This window comes from Raphanus sativus, chromosome 6 (assembly GCF_000801105.2).
Source record: "Raphanus sativus cultivar WK10039 chromosome 6, ASM80110v3, whole genome shotgun sequence".
Taxonomy (NCBI): Eukaryota; Viridiplantae; Streptophyta; class Magnoliopsida; order Brassicales; family Brassicaceae; genus Raphanus; species Raphanus sativus.
The window spans coordinates 49,594,107-49,621,066 of NC_079516.1; the positions used below are offsets into that span (position 1 = coordinate 49,594,107).

The window sequence follows — 26,960 nt, forward strand, 5'->3', positions numbered from 1 at the left end:
TTTAATTTTATCATCCAGTATTATAACATTTTTTCATTTGTATGCAACTGACATAGAGCTTGTTTGCTTCAGCTGGATCACAAAAACTAAGCTAAAGAAGATTATTAAAAGAAAATTCAGACAACTCATGAGACCCAATTTGATTTGATTGACATATATTTGGTAGAAACTGCAAAAGAAGTCGAATGGTTTTTGTTGTTATCATTCAGTGTCTTCACCTTGGCTTAGTCCTACCTGAACAGTTCGATTTCCATAATGCATTTTTTACAATATTTTCAAGAGGTTCAAATTCGAATTACGTGGTAGCTAAAGATACGGCTGCTCATTTACAATTTCAAGTCCACTTATTTTTAGGAGAAGTAAATAAAAAATAACAAAGAAAGAAACAAAGTAGGTCCACTTTCATATGAAGTGTAGTGGTTTTATGGTGTGCATATGTTTTGACTGAGAGGTTTTCCACTACTCTCAATCCATTAAATCAACAGTGGGATATAAACTAATTAATGATTTGCTTATAATATGCATGTCACTGGGGCATTATGATTTCCTTATTTTCTAAAAACATTTTGGGATATTTCAGAATGCTAAAGACATAATGTTCTTCCTGGAAAATGAGAGAAAATATTTAGCAAAAATAAAAAGAAGATTGAAAGTGGTGAGCATTTACTTTGTGAGTTGTTTCAATGATTGAAACAGAGAAGAAGTCACTCTGCTTTTTAAGTACTTCGCTGTGTACGACAGACTTCCCACTCCACTTCTCTCCAACACACACTAAGACGTAATTTGCAAGGAATTATCAACTATAAAGTACAATTAACTAACCTTCATTTCTATTACTGGAATTTTATAAATACAACTTCTTTACATGGATATTCGGTAAAAAGGTTGACCCGCTTGCTAACATTACAAGCTACGGTTCCAATGAAATATAAATACAAAGTACAAAGTGCATACAGCCATTTATCATTTTATCTTATTTTGAATTTCCTGCACTCGGTAAAATAGGGACAGTACTTATCTTACATGTGATTATTATATAAACAAAGAAAGTAGAAAGCGAAAAGACATGAATATGTTACAGGAGTATGGGGGTAAAAGTAGGTATCCACTTACTCACAAGTCACGACCTGCAACAATTATTACACTTTTGTTGATTAAAAAGATAACTTTTTGATATGTGAAAACAAGAGCTATGCATTTTGTAAAACAAAAATATATTGTGGTCTTCTTCTTTCTTTATAAAAGATCGAGACTTCTGTCAGCTATGAGCTACCGTTACTTTTACCATACACGTGACCATTGTTACTGTGGCCAATGAAACACGAAGGAAAGGATATAACAAATATTTTTTTTGCTTGTTCCAGGCAGGGCTATGACCCCCCCTAACCGTGAGTTGTGTGGTGCGGAGTTATAGCCGTTTTGTATCTCTCTGTCTCTCTTTGACTGTCGTCTGCAGCTTAGTATAGTTGGCCAGTCATAATTGTCTTTTTTTTGGCTGGTATTGCATGCTATGCTACAATGTATATTCAGTTCATGAATATTTTCTGTGTAATCAACTTGTGCTAATAGTTTGGTGTTGAGAAGTTTTTTGGTTTACAGAAAAATTGGCATATGCACATAGGTTAGTTTGTTCATTATGTATATTAAATAATCATGTGGTTATAAGTAATGTTTCAGCTAGACAGCTATATTCAAAATTTTCTGAGATTTGATATATAGTAATTTAGATTTACATAGTTGGAATATTAGGTTTGGTAATCGTGTGGATCAAGGTGGACATTTTAGTTTTTCTTTTCTGAATACCAGGAGTTTGGAGACCAAGTCTCTAATTTCCAAATCCGAAATCACAACATTTAAGATTAATTTCGTTTCAGCGATCATTTAAACTGGAAACCTCTAATACAATGGCTGATGATTTTTTTCAGTTGAGCAAAATGTGTGTATTTACAGAGAATTTAGAGAGAGAAACCAAGTTGAAGGTTGTAAAAGATAAATAAAAGACGGGGAATGAGAACATAATCTATGGAGAACTTCGAAATAGATCAGTAAACTCATTAGTCTTTTTTTGTCACCAGTCGATTTAATTATTTATTTCATGACTTTTTGCAGCATAAGATATCCAATCTACATGAACTGGAGGTTGTATCATAAATTCATAGTGGTTTATTTTCGTGTAGCATATTTAACTATGATAGTGTGCTTAGATGACTAAAAAAATCAAATTCATGTGACTCTGACCTAATACTAAAATAGAGCGTCCTACTATATTTCCAACAAATTAAACGTGAAACTATTCATCACTGTACAGTACTGCTATTACTGTACTACTACATTCATAATAATCATATAGATTTATCACCAGATTTATATGATACCAAAATAATATTAATACTACTATTCTCAATTTCTCATAAAGTTTTTTAAAGAAAACTAATCTCATATTGTTTCATCACCATTCTACTTTTTCTACTGATATTAATCTATTACACGCCACTAATCATACACGTAATAATAACTTAATACCCAAAATGCAAATTCCCACGCTGCATAACACAAATGGTTGGTCTGAATTAATTAAAAAAATGTATGCAACGGTAAAGTTTGAGATCGTGATATCAAAACAAGGAACCACTAAAGAAACTGGTGGCCATAGGACACAAAATCTTTTCGAAAAGATAAAAGAATTACGTAGTTTGGATGTATTAACAAATCTTTGTTATAAAAACTCAAATGTTATAAATTGGGGGAAAAAGTAATACAAAAATTAAAAATATATCACAACTTTACAAGCGTTTTGTTTATATTTATCTAAATAAAATAAAAAATAACAATAAATTAAAGAAAGACCACTTTAAAAAGATGCTCTTTCCCTCCTCCCAACCTCCCATAAGCTCTTTCTCAGTTCTCTCAGTTCCTCTTGAAGACAGACAGAGAGAGAGAGACTTTCAGACACATAAACACAGTTACATACACCATTACATACACACGATATGAATTTGCATGGACCTGAATCGAGAACACAAGCTATGTCCAGCGATTGCGACGACGATTACATAGACATGGAGATCAACCTCTCCTCCTCCTCTTCTTCTCGCTTCATCAGCTTCGCCGTCACATCCTCTCCTCCGCACAGCAGAGAGTTCGAGTTCCAAATGTGCTCCTCCGCCTTAGCTTCCGGCGAGTCCACCACATCTCCCGCCGACGAGCTCTTCTACAAAGGCCAGCTCCTCCCTCTCCACCTCCCTCCTCGTCTCCAAATGGTCCAAAAGCTTCTCGCCGCCTCCGTAGTATCCACTCCCATCTCCCCACGCGCCGCCGTATCCTCGCCGAGGAGGTTCAGCAGCAGCGAGATCGACGTAGTGAGCGGGCAAGAGGAGCACTGTTACATCGAGATTTCAACGGAGCTGAAGAGATTCATCGAGAGCAACGATGGAAAGAGCTGGAGCAAGAAGATCAAACAGTCATCGATCAGACAAAAGCTCAAAGCTTCACGCGCTTACATAAGATCTCTCTTCTCGAGACCAGGATGCTCCGATTCATCAGAGATCCACCCGAAATTCAAATCCGAAACAACCCTCAAGAAAAAGAAGAACCCTTTTGCGAAAACAGAGTCTTTAAGCAGCAAGAACCCTCCATTGATTCATAGGAGATCGTTCTCCGGAGTGATACAGAGACAGTCTCAGCCAAAGTGTTCTTCTTCTTCTTCTTCTACATCCTCCTCTTCGGCGTCTTCGCTTTCGTCTTCGTTTAGTTTTGGATCAAACGGGTCTTTGGATCTGCAGACGCTGATGAGAAGCAGCAACGCGAGCTCGGAGAACTCCATTGAAGGAGCTATTGAGCATTGTAAGCAGTCGTTTACTAATAGGAAGAGCAATGTGGGCGGATCTGAGAACTCTTCTTCGAGAACATCTGTTTCTACTTGTGCTGACGTTGAAAAAGGTTGAGACTTTACCAGAAATTCGAAGGATCTGTGACGTTTTCTCTGGCTCTGATTCTCATTTCGACATTTCCAAACAAAAACGGACATAGAAAGTTCAAAAAGGCAACTTTTTTCTTTATACTCTGTTTTTTATTTTCTTTTTGTATTTTAGATTATTTTTTGTGCTTTTTTTCTTTGTAGAAGTTTGCTGAAATCTGTGTTAATGCTATAAAAATTACTAATTTCATGGTTCTTGGCTTTAAATTTGGTTTGTGAACAAAAACTCTGCTTTCTTCTTCGTTTTGGACGTTAATTCGTTAACTTTTTGTTTAAAATCAGTACATAACTTACCAATCTGGTTAATGACAATTATCTCGTCTTTCGTAACCTTCTTCTTAGTTTAAACTATTTAATCATATGATATTTCAAATGATAATGACAGTTACCAAAAACATTCTATGAAGAAAACATTTGACTTAAGATAAACTGTTTTGACCTAACAAAATATATTTTGCGTTTTTATATGATTAGAAAACAGTTTATCTTAAGTCAATACGATAAAGGAATTTCTCACAACCAAAACATTATTTTAATTATTTTAATAATAATTAAGTTTTAGTTTTTTTAAGTATTAAATATTATAATTTGATACACTGATTAAGAGTTTCTAGTATCTCATGGATTTTCATTTGAAATGTTTTTCCTTTTTTTTTTTTCTGTTCTAATATTGGAAAACTCTTTCAGATGTTTCCATTGAGTTGCTTTTATGTTACCTTTATGCATTTATGACATAGTGGAAAATTCTAGGTAAACATCAACTTGATATTACTAATTGAACCCATTTCAATTCCCTGGACGGCTTCCTTTACAATTATTTCGGTTTATTGTGGATACTCGTTACTCCTGAGTTTTCTTTTGCTAAGCGAGCGATACTAGTAATTTCGTGTTGTTCTTGATCTATGGTGCTAAACTCTAAGACCTTCTGCATTTATATAACTCATCAGCTAGAGCGTAGAGATCACATGTCACTAGTTTTTCGACATTTATTATGCTACTATTATCTCTCTTATAAACTATTACAAGTGCAATAAATTCATATGGAATTATGCAGTCGCATAGTATAATCTAATGGTTTGAATCAGTAATTATACCACCATTCTAAATTTAGTAAAAAAAAATAGTCTTGACAGAAGATCAAAAAGGTCACCAAAATAATTGTATGTACTACTGAATATTTACGGCAAATTTACGATTCATCTCCCAAATAATGATAAAAATAGTTATGTATTGTTATGGTCACCGATTGGCGATCACTATAAAATGCAAAAAATATTATCAAATGCAAAAAAATAAAATACACTTATAAACTAATTTGTATGTATGTTCATTCGTCGCTCAAATATTTCAAACGTTTAGACGTCTCATCCCAAAATCTTACACTATCTAATTTATGGCTTTCAATAAATCAAATAAATCGTAATGGGACCATATCTCTCGTAGTGATAAACTTCAACAAGCTCAGAATCATTGAAATCTTTATACCTATTTGGGTCTGTTACAGGAATATTTATATTTGAAATTATTATTTTTTAATAAAAAGTTGATTTTAAGTTTTTTTTTTGGTGTGTGGAGCTACATTTAAGATTATTTACATGAATGTAAAGTTGGACCCCTAAAAAAATGGGCCTGTTTTCGCTTTTCTCCTTCTATCTGTACTCACTAGACCAACTATTTAAAATAATTATATATGGCCTATATTTTAAAAAAATATTCTGAGAGAGAGATTGAGAGAGAGGATCCTCACTATTGCTGTAAAGTCACTTTTATTCAGTTTGCTTCCTCCTTTTTCTTTTGAGTCCACTCGTTCTATAATATAAACCCCCAAAACAAACTCCAGCTCACTGTCAAAATTTTCATGGAATTTGCTAATGGAGTTCTAACTATTTGATATAATGGATAATTTACGTTCCAATACCACAAACCATAAAGCCTTCTATGATGCTTTTTGTCAACCAAAGCTTTCTATGCTGTTCAATAGTAAAAATGTGGTAACATAGTTATATCGTGAAACTCAAACTGATATAGTGACGTATCATGAAGGTAGCAATGATTTATTCTGAAACCTCCCTATTGTTTATCCAGTTCATTGAATTCACGACATAACATGATATTCCATCTCTTTCAAATTGTCATGTGTTTTGGATTTTTTTGTTTTGTTTCACAAAGTTATATATACGTTTCCCGTTTTCTATCTATAAGTATACTTATTCTCAATATATGTCTACTAGTGATTTTTAAATTCAAAATCTCAATAAAATTAATATATATGAGGTTCTTTGATAAGCGTGGAGAAGAAACTAATAACATCTAATAATTAAAAACTTGAATGGAAATAAATGTTATAAACTGAAAAGTGCTACCAAAATTTGCAAGTTGCTCAAAGAAAAAATTACTAGGTACCACATAAATAGATTACCAAATGTTGCTCTAAAGTTTACAAACGCTACAAAAATTTGAATTTTTAATGTAATTCAAGTTCGCTCGATCATTGGAGACGTTCCGGTCTGATAATCTATTATTTGTTCATCTGTTTTCACAAACCCTATTTGCTTTCCATATTTTAAAATTTGATATTAAGCCCAAAAGCTTGTCAAAATAAAGTAGTATCAAGAATTTAATATTAAACCCTAATTTCTCAAACCTAGCATTCCACGTATATTCAAAATTTTATATATCCAAGTTGTATCCTCTGATGTCGCCTTTTGTAATTCGAACAGTCATTCGACTAGCTAGTTTAAAGATAGGGCAAATTGTTACCTACAGGGATATACCATACTAAAGGTGCGGTCTTGATCCATAGCCAATTGGTACCATATTTGAGTTTTAGGATGGCTTTGTTACTCAGTGAAATTTGATCCTATATATATCAGAAGAAATCTTGTTTTTTTCAAAACTGATATCTTCTTGTTTTTCTAACATAACATTTATACGAGTCTCAAGATTACTGTAAAATTTAGCAATAACACACAAATGCATGGGTCTAAATTATTCATTCCCAAACTTCACCAAGTAGTATGCATCACCTTTTTTGTTATATGGTCTATTTAAATCCGCGAGAAAGAGGATAAAATATACATCACTCTAAGTTACTCTTGTAGCAACAAAAACGAAGCTTTACAGCAAAAAGATCATTTCATAGTGTACTATATTTTCGATTAATCAAATAGATTAACAGATATCCGCGTGGCGGAAAAAAATCTCATTGAAAATCTTAAGAGTCCATGGAAAGCATGATGAATGTCAGCTGCATGAAAGTGTGTAGCTTTCATTTTCCATGCATGATAGTTAAGCTTATAATATGTCAACTGAAACGATTAAAGTAGCTTGTAATTATCAAAAACACATGAACATTAATTGCTACTAACATGCGACTAAATAGTACTCTCTGTTTCTAATTGTAAGTAGTTTAAGAAAAATAGTTTATTTTATAATGTAAATAGTTTACATATTTCAATACAACTTTTTCATTTATTGGTTACTGTGTGATCGATGAAATATTGTTAGATATTTTCTAATTGATTGAATTAATTGATTAAATAATATTTTTTAAAAAGATAATAATTTTCTAAATATTCGTGCTTTTAAATTTTAACCAAAATTACTTACAATTAGAAACGGAAAGAGTATATAACATCAAATATGAGTCTGTATTGTTGCTGATAAAAAAAAAATATAACATCAAACATTCAAACTCAAAGACCACCAATAGTACTATAAAGTTCCAGCTCAAGATCGACCGGTCCCTTAAATTTAAACCGTAAAACAAAACATATACTATATTATAGTACCCTAAATTCATTAGCCAAAAAACACATGTTCGAAATCATTGTACAATATAATTTGGAAGTTACAAAGTATGCTAAACAAAAACAATGATTTATAATGTAACACTGTTACTCCATTCTAATTATAATGAAATACAACTTCATGATAATATTAATAATAAAGTACCATTCGTATCCCTGCGTATCAGTAAACTGTTCCCCTCGTAGTAAAGTCCAAAATCCACATGATATGATCTACAACAAGAGTCAGAAAGGTGAAGTGAGCCTTTCCACGGTTTGAGCTTTGACCCATTCAAAAGTTTCAGTTGACGACTAAATCTTGTCAGTCTATTCGTACGATCAATAATAAAAAAAATTACAAGATTCAGAACATGTGACATGGAACTGTAGAAACTAAAATAAATAAATCAATATAAATAAATAAAAATTCTATTTTGGGGACAATTTAGAAAAGCTAAGACTCAAATAGCTATCCTGTGTCTCCAACTGAAATGGAAATAAAGAAAGAACACCAATTATATCTGTACATGGAACCCACTTCACTTATCACATAACTGGTTTCAACTGTTTATACACTTCTCAACTCTCTGATCTGAATAGTAAACGCTAACTACTAAAATCCATCTCATTTGTACAAAAACTCTTTCATGTTCTGCTTCTCAATCATCCATACACCTAACAAACATGAGCATAGCCTTTAGCTAGATCAATTACGAGCCACATTCTCATGAATTGGTTAGAATTAATATGACGACGTGCAATGAGACACAAGTGCATTGGAAGCAAATGGACAGAGAGACAATGACAAAAAGAGAGTCTTTTCGTAATCACAAGCAAGTATGAATCTTTGGACCACTTAACTTGTCTGTGGATAGTTGTCTTCTTCTCTAACTCGGAAAGCAATTAGAGATCGCTCCGTTTGATACTGTTTTACATGTAGCTTTTGTCAAGAGTCCCGACCCAACACGTACCTAACTAAAGAAAGAGCATTGCATATGGATTGCAATCATAACTCATAAGGTTTCTCTTTAATCTTGTTGTCCTCGAAACTGTATTGTGAAAGCAACAATTTGAACATCAATAGGGTCTAAATGTCTTCAATAATGCATTGATAAAATTCAATGTCTGTAAACAAACATTCCTCAAGAAGGGATGTATTGGGGGCAAAGAAGAGACATAAGATTCAAAGTAACAAGATGATTAACGTCACATCATTTTGATTTGCCAAAAATATGTTCTTGCATCAACAAGCTATCCAAAAATGACAGAACATACTACGTGGATGTGGGTGTTGACCGAATGTTTGCCTAACATTTTCTGTTACAATCACAAATAAAAGCAGACCTGGTGCTTTGTGAGCTGTTTGCAAGTAGATCAAAGAGAACATACGTTTGTTTCAGCCGAAACATTACAGTTACCATCAGCGGTTTTTAAGAAACCTCAATATCATTCCGCAAAGCCAACAAGATTAGCTTGCCTCGCTTGAAAGAAAGATCATCACCACAATAAACATTAAAAGCCTGATCAGAGAACATCTGTTAAAGCAGCAGGCACGAGTACGACTAATCATACCAAGATTACGAAAAAAGGGAATACGAAATAACTATAGTGGATGCATAGAATGAACGCCAAGTAATTGATATTGTCTCTCGAGACCTAGAGCTGAAAACAGAGGACAAATCAATCCATTAAACTCAATCAACCATTAAACGAGCACATCAAAATATATTATGGACACTCAAAATCGAACATACTGAAACACTTTAACTAAATTCAAAAACCAAGTGGCAGCGATAAACGGAAACATCTCTGCTACAACAATTTCGCTGAAACCTTAAAACCGTTCTTTGGGCTACGCGGGAAAGTCACAAATGACCTAAGGGGCTTTAACCGATGCTTAACCCAAACTGTAAATAACCCTCGTTTCTAACAAATAAAGCCCATATTTACAAAGCCCGGAAGGATTTTGTAGAAAGAAAAACTTTAAACTCAAATAAATGCATCCGTTGCTTCATAAAATGGAAAAGATGAAAGAGTTATTCGGAAATCATTACCGAGTCAGGTTTAATAATGATAGTTTGGTAACCACAACTATTTTATTTAACTCATTTCAAGCTAAGACTGGAAAGTTTCAGCCTTTCAGGTATAACTGAGAAAATAAAATTAATATTTTTAATTTAAATTGTAGAAATAAACAATATTTTTAGGTTCTACGGTCTTAGGGGTAACTACATTGACTTAAAATTTTGTTCTAATAGCATGATTGATGTCGAAAGATTAAGTTGGATTTTGATCTAAGTTCTCTTGATTAACAAACATATCTATGATATAAAATTATAAGCCAAATGTATGATATAAATCATATAGAGTATCACGTGGACTTGATTTTAGCTTGAGGATTAGGAGCAAAACGATTAGAGTTTTATACAATCAAAAGGTTAAAACCGGATATACCCTACATCCAATGATCCAAACGCAGAATATTCCTTATGTTCCTAATTGTTACAATCTCAATAAAAGATCATATTAGTTAATTACTGAAAAGCTGAGCAAAAAGATAGATAAATTTGTGGTAATCATACAAAAGCTCTGTCCGGCTCTAACATTCAAGCATCACGTTGTCCATCTACACGGAAAGCTCCATTACTACTCTTTTCTCAAGATGTTATTTTCTTATCTGTTTTTTTCGACCGTTGCCATATGTCTCGTCTCTTTCTGACGCAGATTCAGTGATTTATTTATCATATAAATAAACAAAACAGACAAACAAACAAAAATGAAATAAATAAGATTGAAGTAGGATTTGGAAAATATCTCGTGAGTAGGATGTCCCACGGTCCACGCCCGGCATTATCCATCCAGTGACAGTAAGCATGCAATATATTAACAAATAATAATTGTGTTTTCTTATGTGTTAATGTATAAAATTTGTCTAGATACTACTCTTTCTGTTTCTTAATAAGTGTCGTTTTAGAGTTGTGTACACGGATTAAGAAATCATTAAATTTTGTATATTTTCCATACAAAAACATCATTACTCATACATCTCAACCAATAGAAAAATAAAATGCAGAATAAAATTAATAAATTTTGCATTGAAATGCTAAAACGACACTTATTTTGCAACGAAAAAAAATCTCTACAACGACACTTAGTATGAAACGGAGTAGTATTTATCTCATAAAATTCAGTAGCGGTATACTAACATAAGTTGTTGGTTTTGAGGGTCAACCACGAACAAACGTACACTCTCTAAACTCCTACGTGAAAGTTAACTTATTATCAGGTTACTAATGTTATTAGTTATCCCAAGTTGTGCTACGACCATATCATCATGACATGAAATGAAACAAGCCATTGAGTATCATATAGCTTGTTAAATGTACTATAGTGAAATGAGAAAATTGCAAAAATAATACTAAGATATTTTTTTGTCATCAAAATAAAATAAAGAATCAAACTACTAAAATATTATACTGTACAAAACTACTATTACCAGTTCATTTTGAATGTTCAAAAATGCATTAATATCCCAATTGTTATCAGGAATCCAAAATGTAAGTTTAAAGTGAAGTGAAAAAAAGAAGTTTAAAGTGAAATGAATCTACAAAACAAGAACCATTCCGCTATTATTAATTGAATTTGCGTTGGAAATTCATTGGCAATTGTGAAAGGTAACAAACACCAAAATATAGGAATTCCATTTAACTTTGAAATAAAGGATGCTTAGTAAGTTTTTTGTTCAGTTTAGATTATACTGTATTTTTTGTTTACATTACATAATGTAGAAATACATATTTGTAATTTTTATATGAAAGGATCCGAGATACTTAGGAGGTATCATATGGTCCATGTCCATCCAAATATAAATAGTCGTTTGTTTTTCCCCAGATATGTAACAATGTTTTGTCTCTAACATGTTTGGGTCACTATGTTATCATAATTAGTGAACTTAGTATTCGCTGCGGCTGGATTCGAACCCTAAACACACATAATTTTAAAGTTCAACAATCGTAATTATAATCCATCAAATCGAGTACTGCTGATGTAACCAAGTATAAACATTTGAGCATTGTTTTTAAAAAAAAAATTATCATGACCGGTCAATGCAACACAATATATATATATGGACAAATAACTCATATATATGAGCGTTACACTCCTTAACTCCGTTTGTCTCTATATGATGCACATACACACATTCTAGCTTCAACGTTTCCTTCAAGTTCTTACAACATTTCAGTACATTTTTATTTCTTTGGTATCTTATTTTCAAAAGAAAGAAAACCAAAATGAAGGGACCTATGTTCTGCGCTTCTCAAGCATCAACAGCCATATGTTCAAGCATGGACCACATTCACAGACCAACCACCGCCACCGTCGCCGCCGACAAAGAAGACAAAAGCAGCAGCCGAGCTATCGACCGCCACAACCCCATCATCAAAGATGGCCGGAGATCCTCTGTCGACGACTACATCAGAATACCTGCTTCCCCCGCCGAGGGAGAGATGATCAGTAACAAGACACTAGAGATCTACAAGGGCAGGAGGAGCTTCACTGGCAGAAAAAGCACCGGCGGTGGAGGTGGAGGGGGAGCTGCGGCGTTGTTGAAGCTCATCACAAGTGACATCAGCTTGGCGAGGAAGAGTTTCAGCTGTGTTGCGAGACCCGCATGTGATCTTACCAAAACCCCTCCCGGTTCTACAAGGTTTCTTTTGGGAGGATCCGAACCGGTTTCTCTTAACGGGTCTGAAGGTCAGGATCCGGTTAAGGAAGTAGCTCTTAGTCCTAAACCTCCAGCTAGTGAAGAGATAAAGCCGGTGTCGTCATTGACAGAAGAGAAGACTTCTGGTAGTGGTAGTGGTTCAGACCAGGTAAGTTGTTGTTTTTTGTTTGTTAGCATGAAGAGTGACAAAATGTAAATAAATGGTGATAATTGATAAAAAAAGGTAATGATTAGAGTTGCATTATCATTTATCAGGAGGAGAAGCAGGTCGTTGTTCTCAAAGTGTCTCTCCACTGCAGAGGCTGTGAAGCCAAAGTTAGGAAACATCTGTCCAGAATGCAAGGTAGATTGATTATTCCTTTATTTACGTGAATGCCACTTTCTTCTTCTTTATTTGGTTAGAGACCGGTTTTATTTTCAAATAGCTTAGATGAGATGATCTTCCACTCTCTCTTCCAGTGCTCATACATAGATATATAATTATATAAATATAGTTACAAAATTTCAATCATAAAAATTAATTAATGTTATTTTTGGTTTGCTTGATTTTGGTTATTTCGTCTGGTATACCCGAGCATGTCTACTTCATCATTAAAACCGGTTCTGGTCTAAAGCTGGTTAATAAGTACTAATGAATTTGATTCATTTGTAGGTGTGACATCATTCAACATAGATTTTGTTGCAAAGAAAGTGACAGTGACTGGAGACATCACTCCCTTGGAAATATTGGATAGCATCTCAAAGGTTAAAAATGCTCAGTTTTGGACTACTCCAACACTCCCATTGCCAAATCTGCAAACTCCAAATCCCTAGTTTTCCTTTTTACTGTTTTACCTCTCTCTCTCTCTCTTGTAGTGAAATCAGTCGGTACAGTTTCAGAATTTACCACGCCTATCTTCAAATAGATTCCACTTTTAATCTTGTGATATAACTCAGCAACACAGCTGAAACTCTATATCCAACCTCAATCTTTATGAATTATGATAATTTAAACGTTTGCATTTTGTTTCACAAATGTTTTAGTATAAAGTGATAGATATTATGTAACTTATCTAAGACAATCTCTTATCACTACTAGCTCTGCTATGAGTTCATCTGTCAACATCTCTTCAATCTCCTTACCTATCACTTCAATGCTATCTTCCAAGTTTGGCAACTGCAACTCCTTCAATCTCCTTTCTTTCATGTGTTTTCTAGTCACGACCTCTGGCAGCGTTTCATATATCCTGCTTATATCCCATATTGGGTAGACCTTTGTGGGTTTGAAATCAGTTAACTGCTCGAATAACTCGAGAATCTCACTGTTGATCCTATCAAACACAAACTTCCTTTTTACCCGGGTTGAGGTTTTCAGACCGGAGTACTTCTTCTCAAGATCATCAAACAAGGATGGATCTAGAGGTGATTCAGAAGAGTGCCATGACGCCAAGAAGCTTGTCGGGTTCAAGTCACTGAACCTGGAGTTTGCCAAGATATCACCCAAGTACAGAGACTTCCAGTCTTCTTGTAGCTCATGAGTGATCATTATCTCATCTGTTGCTATGGATGATACCTCTTGATCTGCGTCTTCTTCACTTGAAACGATCATGTCTCCTTCAGTGTAAGTATCTGACTCGCGTTTGAGGAGCTCAAGTTTCATTCTGAGCCCTGGAAAATGAAGAGAACTCAAACAATTTAACATATCTTAAGAGGAAAAAATAAACCAAAACTGTGAAAGAAGCAAAGGATCATCAAATAAGATATGATTGAGAGATACCTTGGAGATCAGCGCTAAGACTCTCAAAGCACTCAGAGTTAGATGAAAACTCATCGTGTGAAGAAGTTTGTGGACTTGGTTGATCTCCTTCCTCTGCACTCTCCTGAGGCTGTGGTTGAGGGACATAACAATGATCGGCTTCTTCGGTTTGCCTGCCTGATATATCCTGAAACATCATCAAAAGAATAGAGTGAGAACCAGAACACAAAACCAATGATGTTGAAACGTTACTTTTCACACTTACATTGTGAGTTAACGAGGTAACTGCTGACGAATCGAGTGGTTCTAAGGATGGAGTACTACTCTTGGCATCCTCATAGTCTTCTGAAACACTCTCAGTGTCTGACTCCGCATGAACTACTGATAAGCTGCTCTGTGTTTTTAGACTTTTACTTGAACTTGCTCTGTTGATCTCTGAGGAGCTACTGTCTGAAAAATGATAGTTGTGAGAAGCACTCCCCTTCACTAATCCATCTCGCGTGGTTAGCTTCTTAGGAAGCACAATCGTGTGACTACAAGTTCTTTCCTTATGCATGATCATTCTGGATTTTGAAAAGTTTCTTCTGCCAGTGTCTTTCCAACCATCTCTACTACTAATTCCAATGGGATCTTGCAACTCAGCCTGTCTCTCAAGCCTTTTACTTGCTAGTCTCGCTTCTCTATCTGAAGTTGCAAGCATATCAGCCAATGTGTTTCTTCTTCTAATCTCTATCTCTCTCTCGGAACTGTGTGCCAGCTTCCACCTCTCGGACATTCTCCTCATGGCCTCCTTACTCGCAGACTCCGGTGACCTGGAAGACAGAGACCGTCTGTGGTTCTTGCGGCTAAAGCCAGTTCTTGCTCTTGAAGAATCACAACTCCCGGATGATGAGCTTTCATCCTCTGTGTAACCTCTAAACCTTGTCAAATCAAAGTTTGTGGAACACTCGTTGCCACAACTCGTCTTCAACTGTCTAGATACTATTCTGGCAATCTCTCTGGAGTCTCTTGACTTGTTTCCTAAAAGAAAGACATCTTCATTACCTTTAGGGTTGCTGGTGCATGGAAGCCTGAGATCTTCCCTGGCCTCAGCCTGTGATGGAAGAGTTGTAGCACAAGTCTGTGGCTTACCAAGATTAGGTTTGAGAACAACAATCTCAGTTGGTTTCAAACCACTTGTCTTTTTCCACTGCTTCTTTGACAGCTCGTCAACACCATCACCATGATGCCATTGAGGTGGTGATATGTGACTACTCTTCCCTAAGAACTCTCTGTCCACCTTGAGAGTTTCCAAATTGTCTACATGGTTTTTGTTGTTGGAGAACTTCATGAACTCTTTAGAATAACGGAGTTTCTCGTGAGAAGATAGACGCTTAGACTCCATGAACTTGTGGCGTATAAAGTCCATCTCTGCCTCAGTTAGATTATTATTATTAGCATTCACACTCCTCCTCTGATACAAACTTGTACTCCCCTTCCCTTCATCTGCTGCGTCCAAAACAACTTCAAAGACGTCTTTGAATCTCTGCTCATCTATTGACCCCTTCCTAAGGGATCCATGATCAACACCATATGTTTGCTTCCCGCGAGCTTTATCAGATGATATCGTCCTCCTGCGATGTTGATTCTCCGCAGGCTTGAGTTGTATGTGAGGAGGAGGGAGACCATCAAGACCCATCAATCTTGCTATAATGCTAGGCGAACTCCTTTTAGATCCATTTTGCATTGACATTCTCTCCTTAGTCCTTACTACAAAACACCAAACAACATGAAGGGAGTCAATACATAGTGACTGTTATCTTAAAAAGCGTCTGAGACTAGTAAACATATAAAGACATGAGCTTTCTCAACAGAAACAAAAAAAATTCTAACAACTGGTTCTCGTCAATGAGTTTTACTCAAAAGAAACAAAGACAAGAGAGAGAGAGAGAGAGAGAGAGAGATATGTTTTTGTCTCTGTTGCTCCAGAATCAAAGCTTTATCAAAAATAGTAACTTTGAGGCAAATAGATTAGGTGATGAGGCTCACATTACTCAGAAAAGAGACAAACTTTCATCACATGAATTCTAACCTTTTTGACAAGAAGTGGCTGCCGGCTACTGTGTGGAAACGAATCGGTCCTAAATTAGACGAAAAGACTTCATCTTTCACTCACTCTTTGAAGACACGATAGGATCAAAGAAGGTCAACTAGATCGGAAACAACATTTCCCAGAAACCATTAAGGAAGAGAGAGAGAGAGAGAGAGAGAGAGAGAGAAGCAAGACGACGACGACTCCTGCGTGACAGAGAGAGAGAGACTGAAGAGAAGAGTGGGTTGGTTTGATTTACTCTTCCTTTTGAATGTTCAAACTTTTAAATTAATTAATAATTTTTTTTGTTTTATTTTATAATTTGTCTTCCCCAACAGCTTACTGAACCGGCCGGTACAACTTGAAATTTGAAAACCATTGCACTCCCTATATGAATGACATCATTACTACTACTTCATGGGGTGAATCAACTACTCTTTGATTACACTTCTCCTAAACCTAAAAGTTCATAGTATACAAGTCCTCCAATCCTATCTACAGAGACTTAGATTTCCTGACAGATACACACTGATACATACTCCAATAGAGATGCAGACAACCTGCTCCTATTGCATCCCCAAAGCGCAATCAAAAGACATCCCAAAGCACTATTGCCAATATTATTTCATCTAACAAAACCAGGGTTGTGTTTCAAAAAAAAAAAAACAAGACCAGGGTTATATAACTAAATTGTTAATAGCCAATCAAAAGAACAAATACATAATGTTCCCTGGTTATTACTAATATCATATTATTTCACCTCTCTTGGACCTTGACTAAAAAACACAAGAAGATTGAAGAAAGGCGTCTGACCACTTCACTGTGCTTTTTTGAACCTTTGTCTACAATAGTGACAGTGTTTTTTGAGTTGTTGGGTGAAGACAACTCTAAGAAGAGACAGAGAGTGATCCAAATGAATCCATTTTCATTGCTCAAACATTCCCACTCTAAAATACTAGTACATTATTCAAATAAATAGTTGTGGAATGATTTCACAATAAGCACAAAAGAAGATTAAAACATAAAAACTTTAAGCCAAGGAAGAGTAGACTCGTTCTTCCAAGAACAAGTTATATAATTCTGCAGAAGAAACAAATGATGATAGATCGACTACCACCACAAAACATAACAGACTGCTCTGAAGAGCCACCAGTAGGCAACAAGATAGGATCCATCCATCTATCAAGCTCACTTGTACTCAAATGATGGCACTGGAGGCGCATCAAAACTCTCCAACACCTTTGTTTCACTTCCACTACTCGTCTGCCCCTGCGCCTCATCATTCTTCTTACCAAACAAACCTCCTAACCATGACGTTGGTGATGGTGATGAATCAGTACTCTCTTGCATCACCTGCCCTTGATTAGGCATCTGCTGCCCCATCTGCTGCATCCCAGGCATTCCTCCAGGCATCATCATCCCTTCCTCCATCTGCATATGCTGAGGCTGAGCCAACATCTTATTCAAGGCAATCCCCGCTCCTTCGATCAAAGCAAGCAAAACCCCACCGAAAAGCGCAGACCTCACAGCCGCGCTAGGCCCCTGACGCATAGCCAGAAACCCTCCGGTCGCAGCACCCGCGAAGATGGAGTTCCAAGGATCCTCCTTCTGCCTAAGGTACACCATGGAGCAATCAAACGTCGAGAATAAACCTCCCCAGACAGCGAAACTGCCTCCCAAGCGAGGCGCGTGCATCGTCACCCCTTGTCTTCCTCCCATAAAGCGACTTCCTTTGGGGGAGTTGTACGTCCCTTTAATGAAATGAAAGGCTCCTCCTCCCACAGCTCCCATGCCGAAGGCCCCGCCGATGTCGTCGAGGATACGGTCCGGGCATGGCTCGCGAGATGACTCTGGAGTTCCCATCAAATCAAAAACCTGTTAAAAGAGGAAGATCGAATGGTTTCAGATTGGATCTATAGTGTTGCTAAAGGTTAAAGCTTTTTTCTTTCGGCGATTAGGGTTTTAACGAAACTTGGGAAAAGTTGAGAACTTTGAGTATTGGAAATGAATCCACGAGAAGGGTTTAACGAGAGGGAAGCTTACCTGGGGAATCGATAAAGATGAGCGAGTTTGAGACAGAGAGAGGGAGAGTGAAGTAACCGTGACGGAGGCGCGACGCGCGAGCGAGGAAGAAGAAGAAGAGGAGAGACGGCGTTGGAGGGTTTTTATTAGGGTTGTGCGGTAAATAGAAACTTTCCAGACATAGTTAACGTTTCACAAAGCCGGTTAGACCCGGTTGACCCATGATCAGGAATTATTTAGATTTACATATTATAATATCATTTAAAATATATTTTGAATATGAACTTAGAAGTTAATTAGTAAGTTTCAAATTAACTATTTTAAAATATTATATATAACTATAAGACATGTAACTAAATATTTATAAATAATTATTTACGTTTTAAATATCTATTTCATTTGCTAATTTACTGAATTTTGTTGAATTATTCGACTTTTTGGTCTTTGTAATACCTGTTCGTAGATACATCTCTACATTCTATATCATTTTTACTAATTTCATTCTTGTACTTTTAGTTTTTACAATTCAAGTTTGATATAGATTTTGTTTTTTTTGGTTTGGTTTGGATCTTGGTTTCTGATTTCACCTGCTCAACCTAGAAGTATCCTAAATTTTTTTTTTTTTGGCGTTGCGTTTTAAACGTTTTTTTTTTTTTAATTTGCTTCAAAAAGACATTGAGACACTCTTACAGAGTTAAGAGGAAGAAACAAAAAAAAAAGACGAAGCACCACCGATGGAGATAGCCGCCACGAGCACTGTCACTCTTTCCCCGCCTCAATCACGCCAATTCTCACATACCTTCTCCAGGAGCCTCCGATCTTTACCTTCTCTCCGTTTCAACCTCTCCTTCCAAAGCACTAGCCTCCGCGTCTCAGCGACCTCCTCCATGAGCGCCTTCGCCGCGGAGAAACTATCGCCGGAGACCTTCCTCGACAAGAAGGAAAGCGGAATCCTCCACTTCGTCAAGTACCACGGCCTCGGGAACGATTTCATTCTGGTAGACAATAGGGACTCGTCAGAGCCTAAGGTTACTCAGGAGCAGGCTGTGAAGCTCTGTGATCGAAACTTCGGCGTTGGCGCCGACGGAGTCATCTTTGCCATGCCTGGGACTAACGGCGCTGATTACACTATGAGGATATTCAACTCGGATGGTAGTGAACCTGAGGTAACAAAGCTCTTCGGCTCTGTTTTGATTAATCAATCCTCTGTTTTTGCTGTTTTTGTTACAAAAGACTCTGTTTTTGGTACATAAGACTCTGTTTTTGGAATCGAGAGCTATAAAAGACTCTGTTTTTTTATATGTTTGGTTAGATGTGTGGCAATGGAGTTAGATGCTTTGCAAGATTCATTGCGGAGATTGAGAATCTACAGGGAAAGCATAGGTATTGTAATCAGAAATAATGGTTAAAAATAGGGTCACACTTTTGCTCATGCTCTTTGTTCATTGCAGTTTTACAATGCATACTGGTGCTGGCCTCATCGTTCCTCAGATTCAAGATGATGGGCAGGTTGAAAGTTACCACCTTTCTTTTGAAATTCATGAGAAAGTTTTTTTTTTTTTTTAATTCTCTGTTTTGGTATTTGATACAGGTTAAGGTTGATATGGGGGAACCGATTCTTAGAGCAGAGGATGTGCCTACGAGATTGGTAGGAAACAGAGGTGAGTCTGTTGTTGCTGCGGAGCTGGTAGTTGATGGAGTGAGCTGGATTGTGACGTGTGTAAGCATGGGGAACCCTCACTGTATCACATTTGGCACTAAGGATGGACAGGTGCGGCGTTTACTTACCGTGGTACAAACTTATAAAAAAAGAAGGACATTATGTATGTAATATTGAGTTTGTGATTTTCTGTTTTTGCATCGGTCCAGGATCTGAGAGTTGATGAGCTGAAGTTGTCAGAGATTGGTCCTAAGTTCGAGCACCATGAGATGTTCCCAGCTCGAACTAACACAGGTTGGTGTAGATTCATTCATTACATGATAGATAGAAGTTTCACTGGCGGTTGCAGTGATATCTCTTTGGCCATTGTCTGTTCTCATGTTTTTAAACTTTTATCTGCAGAATTCGTGGAGGTCTTGTCACGTTCACATTTAAAAATGCGTGTCTGGGAGCGCGGTGCAGGTTAGCCAAGTCCAAAATATATATATATCTTACTTAATAAATAAACAACAATCTTTATGTATATCATTTATCATACTTAAAAAGCATAAACTTCAAACTGTAGGAGCAACTTTGGCTTGTGGAACAGGAGCTTGTGCTCTGGTTGTTGCAGCAGTCCTTGAAGGTCGAACAGACAGGGTAAGTTTTTTTAATAACTTCTTCATTTTAAAGTATGATGAAGAACCGCATAAGTTATTAACTACAATTTTGGTTAAAGTAGGGCATTATCTCACACTTTGTGATAAACACATGTTTCTAAATTTATGGTGGAACAGAAATGCACGGTGGATCTACCTGGTGGACCGTTGGAGATTGAGTGGAAAGAGGAGGACAACCATATTTACATGACCGGTCCTGCGGATTTGGTGTTCTACGGTTCAGCTCTTCTCTAATGAAACTAGCTTCTGTGTTGTTGTGATTCAGTCTTAATATTACCATCTTGAGTTCTGCTGTCTTTCTGCATTGTAGTATCATGGAGTACTACGAGAGATGACATGAAACATTTGATGCACTTCTCTTATTGTTTCTGTTTAATTGTGTTTTCCCTTTTGCTAAAACAGATTTCTCTATGGTTTGGTATAAACACACCATAAAAGTTATTTTGTGTGTTATGTATTTCTTAAAACGAAACCACTTTTCATTTCATGTCAAATCTTAAACTAATGGAGAATTATAACAACTCGACGGTTGGACAAGTAAACATATGATTGGTTAGACCCCAAAAAAATAAGCTTCACGCTTTGGCAGTTGAGTTCATTAACTAGATTAGCCTACAAGATTAAGCGTGTGAAAGTTATATATCGTACGCAACCTTTTGTTGATATGGATTAGTTGGTTACCTATATTCTTGCATAAGACCGATCAACCAAGTATGAAAAGGGAAAAGTAAACAGAGAACGAAAAGACAATTGTTTGCTTTTCCAGAAAACATAATAAAGTCAAAATAAGCACATGTGTATATATATATATATATATATCTAGTCCCACCACTTTTGCTTTGACTTGCTCATATCTCTCACGTATTACTGATGTCATCACACCATTACATCACTGATGACGTTCTCAATGATAAAAAATATAGAGAGAAAATTATTGAGCTCTTACCATCTAGACAGACAATGACTTAGTACAATGTATCCAGAGGCTTTAAACTGGTCTCCATACTCCAGTGCATGTGTTTCAATGATGATTGTATTCAAATTTTGATTTGACTTTAGATTAACTTGTTTATGTAATTAAACGTCATCCAAGTTTAAAACAATATACGCAATTCCATTGTATGTATATTTTAACTTCAACCATTGTATAATATACATGACGGCTGGATTTTCCAATGATTAGTCTATGTTTCTTCTTGGAAACCTTATATATATTAAAGAAAACAGAAGATAATGAGTGTATATTAAAGTATGTATTAATATGGTAAGATGTTCATATTAAATTAATAACCGTGGCAAGCAAGTCCATGAGAAACCAAATTGCTGGATCTAATCTGTGTTGTGTATATTTGTTGACTCTAACTCTCTTTTTTATACGATTCACATTTTTAGTAGGAGTTTCTAAGAACCACGTATGTGATGATACAATGCTAAAAAGACGATACTATCCTAGATGTTCAGCCGGCTTGGTATGCATTGCGTTCGGCGGTCAAAGGGTGAAACTGAAAATGTCAAATTTGTTCCAAAGTCAAACAATCAGTGCTGTTTGTTGTTAGAATATTACTATATTAGGTTAGTACACAGCTCCTTTTGTTCAAAGTTCAAACTACAAAAAGTCGAACTTTTAGGTATAGCGCTTGTATATATATGTGACTCCAAGTTCTCAACTTTCATTACAAACTTTCTCATTCAATTCCATCTTATTTTCTAACAAACAAAAGCTTCTTTTGCTTTCTTATTTTAAAAAAATCTTACCAACCCAAAAAAGTATGAAGAGAGAGAGATCTGAGTTCGAACAATCCATCAAGAATCTAGACATTGCTAGATGTTTGATGATACTATCACAAACCTCCATAGTCAAACAAGTCGATGTGAACCAATATACCGAGCGCAATACAAGTAACCGGTTCGAGTGCAAAACGTGTAACCGGAAATTTTCTTCGTTTCAAGCCCTAGGTGGCCACCGAGCAAGCCATAAGAAGCCAAAGCTATCCGTTGACCAGAAAGAGGTGAAGCATGTTACCAACAGTTATAATGGAACTCGTGTTCACGAGTGTTCGATATGCGGTCAGAGTTTTGGGACTGGACAGGCTTTAGGTGGTCATATGAGACGGCATAGGTCAAGCACGAAGGTGGAGCCATCGCAGCTCATATCTCCCGTGATTCCTAACGTGCCGGTTCTGAAACGATGCAGTAGTAGCAAGAGGGTTTTGTCTTTGGATTTGAATCTAACTCCCTTAGAGAATGATCTTGAAACTATTTTTGGGAAGACGTTTTTCCCCAACATAGATATGAAATTCGTTGTTTAGTTTAGTTTTTGTTTTTTTCAGTCGTTTAGATTATCAAAATTATTTTGTATTATAATTCTTCCATTGTCTTAATTAATTCTTTCAAACGTGTTGACAAAAAAAAAATTCTTTCAAACGTTATGTTCATTGTTGGTTGTCATGTAGATGTATGTCATGTATGCGAAATAGTTAGCTGAATTGTTTCATTTTCTTTTTCTGCAACGAGAGTACAACATGATCATTACTGGGCCAAAAGGTGGGCTCAACTAACCAAAGTATAATCATATGAAACATGATCCGTCTACCCAAAGGATGATGAACAAACAGTCGATTAAATACTAATGAAGTTCTCGCTTGCTTCAGGAGAAACTTATCTTTCTTGGATGAGTATTCAATCATTATTCGTATTATTATTATACTTATACATTTCTTTCATAACCAAATTTACCTATATAAATCAACTCATATTTTCAAACTTCATATTTCCAAAACAATTCCTCTCTTTAACAACGACAGAAATCAATCCATGTTAGTATGTTACATAAAAACAAAAACTTTTTTTGTCACTGCACATAAAAACAAAAACTAATTAAAAAAACTAATAAAAAGTTCAGTTATATTATATTAGCTTTTACCGGATCACAATGTAACGAAATGATTTGGATTAACAATAGAGCCTTAATATCAGTTATAGATCAATCATTATATAAGGTTTCTAATTTTCTCTATAAATAGATTATAGAGCTATCTCTTTATGGAGAGACATCAAAAAAAGAGAACAAAATAATATTGTAATTTACCTTCAAGTAAGAAATAAGAAAGATAATCATTACAGTATTGGCATAATGACTTTCTTAAGTGATTGGTTGGGCTGTTGCTGTAAAAATTTAGCTTTAAAATTTGGGTTGTAGGTGTTTTGGCTGTAGCTGTAAATTTGTTGCTGTAGATTTTTGACAGAAATTTTTGCTGTAATTATGTTGACTGTAGCTGTAAATTATTTGACTGTAGATTTCAAAATAAAACATGATTGGCAATATAAAAATTGTAGCTGTAAATTTTTGGTTGTAGTATTTTAATGTAATATATAAAAAACTTTTATGTTATTGAAACCCCCAAAAACTTAATAGTTTATGATAAAAACCATCTAATAATAGTAAAACACAATAGAAGTGGCATGAGAATATTTTAAATCTCATGGATAAAAGCATGTAATATAAGCATGTTAATTACAATAGACGTTTAATCGTAGTGTAACGTGCTCGTAACGTGAAGATGGTGATAAACGATGATGTATGCATTTTAATTATTGTTCATAAACAATTTTGATACACGCTTAATGTCAAACAAAAAAAGATCTAGTTATAATAATTTAAATAAGAAGAACAGTCAACCGTAACGAAGAAGATGAGTTTGACAAATAATCAAAAGAAATTCTATTGTATGACAAAGAAATTCTACGTTAAGAGCAAAAGAAATTAAGACAAAAGAGAAGATGAGAATAAAAGACTTACTTGTGCTTGAAAAATATGGAGCTGCCCGTGGGTTTTTTTAATTGATAATTTCTGTTTTTATGTTTATCTAATAAGTATAAATGCCTTTTTGATTTTAAAACTTCTACAACCCAAAAAATAGGGATGTGGCACTTTAAACTAAAATAAAGAGAAAAAGGAAGTTTTTTTTTTTGCTGTAACTTTGAAAAATAAATCTACATCTTGATTGGTAAAATTTTGCTGTAACTTTAAATTTTAAAACTAAAGCTACATCATAAGTGGTTAGATATGTTGTTTTAAAAATAAATAAAGCTAAAACAGCAAGTTAAATCCCAACCAATCACCCTCGTAGACAGTCCTGCATATATGGAACTAATTAAAGATTTCAAAATTTAAATATACCTTATGAACTTGTAGCAAAACATGAGTCTCTGAGATGCCTTGCATGTCTATTGTTGTTTTTACTTTTTTGGTTATTTCAATGGTGTTCAGGGTTTGAATTGGCACGATAAGATTGAACAAATTGAAGCATGGTCCACGTAAACGTTTCCAACTCCTTACTAAGGATCCACATTTTCTTTATTCTTAAGGATTGGACTATGGTTTGGTTTTGACTTCCTCTTTTCTAAAATTCAACTTTTTATTGTTAATAAAAAATATTAGCTCACCCATAAATATTACAGTACTTAATATTCCTTCCGTTTCTAAAAAATCCTGATTCTATGATTTTTACACATATTAAGAAAACACATTAAATTTGCATAGTTTTTGTGATTATTTTTCCGTAATTTTAAGTCAGTAAAAAACTAATAAGTGCAATTAAGGTTTTTGAAATTTATAATTATTTAATAAACATGCATTGAAAATACAAAAAAAATATATTTTGTAGAAACAATTTTTTTTTTCTAGAATATGAATCTTTTAGAAACAGAGAGAGTCAAAACATTAAAATAAGTATTACTGTAATAATCCGTGGGTAATAATAACAAATAAAATAGCACTGCAATATAGTTGATTCTGAATCTGTAAAGGTCTTCTATTTTAGTGAGCGCACACAATTAATTGCCATTTCTAGCGACCAATAAAAAGAGCTAATAACATGTGATAGCCACTACTTCTCATCATCGACCACCACCATCACATGGTCCACATCTCTAGTTTACAAAGTATATTCATTCGAACAAGTACAAATATAAAAGACAAATATGTAATACAATGCATGCGTGTCTTTAAACATGAACATTACTTTTATTTTTATAATAATGTTGAGTATAATTCGATGTACCGAGTTTTGATTCTGAAGATGGAGACCGTATTTGAATAACCGAATGTCTATGGCTCTGTTCGTTTTGTGAACTGGATGACAATTCTAGACGTGGCATCTGCACGCAGTAATTGGATGCAGCAATCAGATGTTGTTCGTTCGCGATTCTGAAAATTTTGGATCATGCGTCTGGAAACTGTATCTAGATGCAGTTATGTTCGTTTTGTATTCTGTAATTTTGTATCTAGATGAATTTTATGTCAAATGACCAAAAACTCCTTATCTTTTCTTTTGGTCTAAACATATATAACTATATCTAAAAGTGAAACTAACTTGTAAAAAATATGTTTAACTATAAATAAAATAGAGATAAATAAAAATGAACATTAAATTCAATTTTTTATTTTTTATAAAAAATGAAATTAAATTTTCATGTTTTAACTTTTCATAGAGATAAATATGTTTTGATGAAATTAAATGAATATTGATATAGGTTTACCCATGGGTACCTAAATTACTATTTTATTTGTTCTAAAAAGATCATGTAAAATATTAATATTAATATCATTACTTTTTTTAGCAGAAAAACCTATTTACGGTCGGAAAAAATTGTTTTTAATTTTGGCGGAAAACTAGGTTTCCGATTTTGACTAGGAAAAATTGATTTTCAGGTTTTGGCCGGAAAAACTCGATTTTCGAGTTTGGCCGGAAAACTCGGTTTTCTAGTTTTGGCAAACTCGGTTTTCCAGTTTTGGCGGAAAAACTCAGTTTTCGGGTTTTGGCGGGAAAACTCGGTTTTCAGGTTGGAAAACCCGGTTTTTCGATTTTGGTGGGAAAACTCGGGTTTCCGGTTTTGGCGGAAAAACTCGTTTTTTGTTTTGGCGGGAAAACTCGGTTTTCGGATTTTGGCGGGAAAACTCGGTTTTCGGGTTTTGGCCGGAAAACTCGATTTTTGGGTTTTGGCCAGAAAACTCGGTTTTTGGGTTTTGGCCGGAAAAATCGGTTTTCGGGTTTTGGCCGGAAAACTCGATTTTCGGGTTTTGACCGGAAAACTCAGTTTTCCGGTTTTGGCCGAAAAACTCGGTTTTCGGGTTTTGGCGGAAAATTCGGTTTTCGGGTTTTGGCGGAAAATTCGGTTTTCGGATTTGGGAGGAAAAATTCGATTTTTGGGTTTTGGCGGGAAAACTCAGTTTTCCGGTTTTAGCCGAAAAACTTTATTTCTGGTTTTGGCGGAAAACTCAGTTTTCAGGTTTTGGTCGGAAAACTCAGTTTTTGTGTTTT

General features: G+C 35.2%; 6 protein-coding genes across 6 annotated transcripts; 4 read left to right on the plus strand and 2 right to left on the minus strand.

Moving 5' to 3' along the window:
* The first annotated feature begins 2,862 nt into the window (after positions 1 to 2,862).
* On the plus strand, positions 2,863 to 4,171 carry LOC108805835 (probable membrane-associated kinase regulator 3). Its single transcript, XM_018577795.2, has one exon. The coding sequence runs from the start codon at positions 2,991 to 2,993 to the stop codon at positions 3,942 to 3,944; it is 954 nt and encodes a 317-aa protein (XP_018433297.2). The 5' UTR covers positions 2,863 to 2,990; the 3' UTR covers positions 3,945 to 4,171.
* A 7,726-nt stretch (positions 4,172 to 11,897) lies between these two features.
* Positions 11,898 to 13,494, plus strand: LOC108805836 (protein SODIUM POTASSIUM ROOT DEFECTIVE 2). The gene is made up of 3 exons (XM_018577796.2): positions 11,898 to 12,638; positions 12,746 to 12,833; positions 13,143 to 13,494. Exons 1-3 carry the CDS (start codon positions 12,057 to 12,059, stop codon positions 13,301 to 13,303), a joined length of 831 nt encoding a protein of 276 aa, XP_018433298.1. The 5' UTR covers positions 11,898 to 12,056; the 3' UTR covers positions 13,304 to 13,494.
* LOC108805833 (uncharacterized) lies at positions 13,446 to 16,534 on the minus strand. Its single transcript, XM_018577792.2, has 4 exons — positions 16,297 to 16,534; positions 14,491 to 15,974; positions 14,247 to 14,412; positions 13,446 to 14,137 (listed from the first exon to the last, which is right to left on the minus strand). The coding sequence occupies exons 2-4, from the start codon at positions 15,955 to 15,957 to the stop codon at positions 13,539 to 13,541; spliced, it is 2,232 nt and encodes a 743-aa protein (XP_018433294.2). The 5' UTR covers positions 15,958 to 15,974; positions 16,297 to 16,534; the 3' UTR covers positions 13,446 to 13,538.
* A 667-nt stretch (positions 16,535 to 17,201) lies between these two features.
* On the minus strand, positions 17,202 to 18,494 carry LOC108806327 (mitochondrial import inner membrane translocase subunit TIM17-2). Its single transcript, XM_018578413.2, has 2 exons — positions 18,340 to 18,494; positions 17,202 to 18,171 (listed from the first exon to the last, which is right to left on the minus strand). The coding sequence occupies exon 2, from the start codon at positions 18,157 to 18,159 to the stop codon at positions 17,485 to 17,487; it is 675 nt and encodes a 224-aa protein (XP_018433915.1). The 5' UTR covers positions 18,160 to 18,171; positions 18,340 to 18,494; the 3' UTR covers positions 17,202 to 17,484.
* Positions 18,495 to 18,996: 502 nt separating this feature from the next.
* LOC108806401 (diaminopimelate epimerase, chloroplastic) lies at positions 18,997 to 21,124 on the plus strand. The gene is made up of 8 exons (XM_018578506.2): positions 18,997 to 19,484; positions 19,631 to 19,701; positions 19,770 to 19,827; positions 19,910 to 20,089; positions 20,188 to 20,272; positions 20,381 to 20,440; positions 20,544 to 20,617; positions 20,755 to 21,124. The coding sequence occupies exons 1-8, from the start codon at positions 19,053 to 19,055 to the stop codon at positions 20,869 to 20,871; spliced, it is 1,077 nt and encodes a 358-aa protein (XP_018434008.1). The 5' UTR covers positions 18,997 to 19,052; the 3' UTR covers positions 20,872 to 21,124.
* Positions 21,125 to 22,295: 1,171 nt separating this feature from the next.
* LOC108809844 (zinc finger protein ZAT11) lies at positions 22,296 to 23,035 on the plus strand. The gene has a single exon (XM_018581981.2). It carries the CDS (start codon positions 22,407 to 22,409, stop codon positions 22,944 to 22,946), a length of 540 nt encoding a protein of 179 aa, XP_018437483.1. The 5' UTR covers positions 22,296 to 22,406; the 3' UTR covers positions 22,947 to 23,035.
* The last annotated feature ends 3,925 nt before the right edge of the window (positions 23,036 to 26,960 follow it).

Excerpts from the sequence above, each read along its gene's own strand:
- LOC108805835 (XM_018577795.2), top strand. The coding sequence starts at position 2,991 with ATGAATTTGCATGGACCTGAATCGAGAACACAAGCTATGTCCAGCGAT.
- LOC108805836 (XM_018577796.2), top strand. The coding sequence starts at position 12,057 with ATGAAGGGACCTATGTTCTGCGCTTCTCAAGCATCAACAGCCATATGT. Across the intron at positions 12,639-12,745 it reads GTGGTAGTGGTTCAGACCAG|GAGGAGAAGCAGGTCGTTGT; the intron begins GTAAGTTGTTGT and ends ATCATTTATCAG. Across the intron at positions 12,834-13,142 it reads ACATCTGTCCAGAATGCAAG|GTGTGACATCATTCAACATA; the intron begins GTAGATTGATTA and ends ATTCATTTGTAG.
- LOC108805833 (XM_018577792.2), bottom strand. The coding sequence starts at position 15,957 with ATGTCAATGCAAAATGGATCTAAAAGGAGTTCGCCTAGCATTATAGCA. Across the intron at positions 14,413-14,490 it reads TTACCTCGTTAACTCACAAT|GATATATCAGGCAGGCAAAC; the intron begins GTAAGTGTGAAA and ends ATGATGTTTCAG. Across the intron at positions 14,138-14,246 it reads TCTTAGCGCTGATCTCCAAG|GGCTCAGAATGAAACTTGAG; the intron begins GTATCTCTCAAT and ends TTCATTTTCCAG.
- LOC108806327 (XM_018578413.2), bottom strand. The coding sequence starts at position 18,159 with ATGGGAACTCCAGAGTCATCTCGCGAGCCATGCCCGGACCGTATCCTC.
- LOC108806401 (XM_018578506.2), top strand. The coding sequence starts at position 19,053 with ATGGAGATAGCCGCCACGAGCACTGTCACTCTTTCCCCGCCTCAATCA. Across the intron at positions 19,702-19,769 it reads AATCTACAGGGAAAGCATAG|TTTTACAATGCATACTGGTG; the intron begins GTATTGTAATCA and ends TGTTCATTGCAG. Across the intron at positions 20,618-20,754 it reads TTGAAGGTCGAACAGACAGG|AAATGCACGGTGGATCTACC; the intron begins GTAAGTTTTTTT and ends ATGGTGGAACAG.
- LOC108809844 (XM_018581981.2), top strand. The coding sequence starts at position 22,407 with ATGAAGAGAGAGAGATCTGAGTTCGAACAATCCATCAAGAATCTAGAC.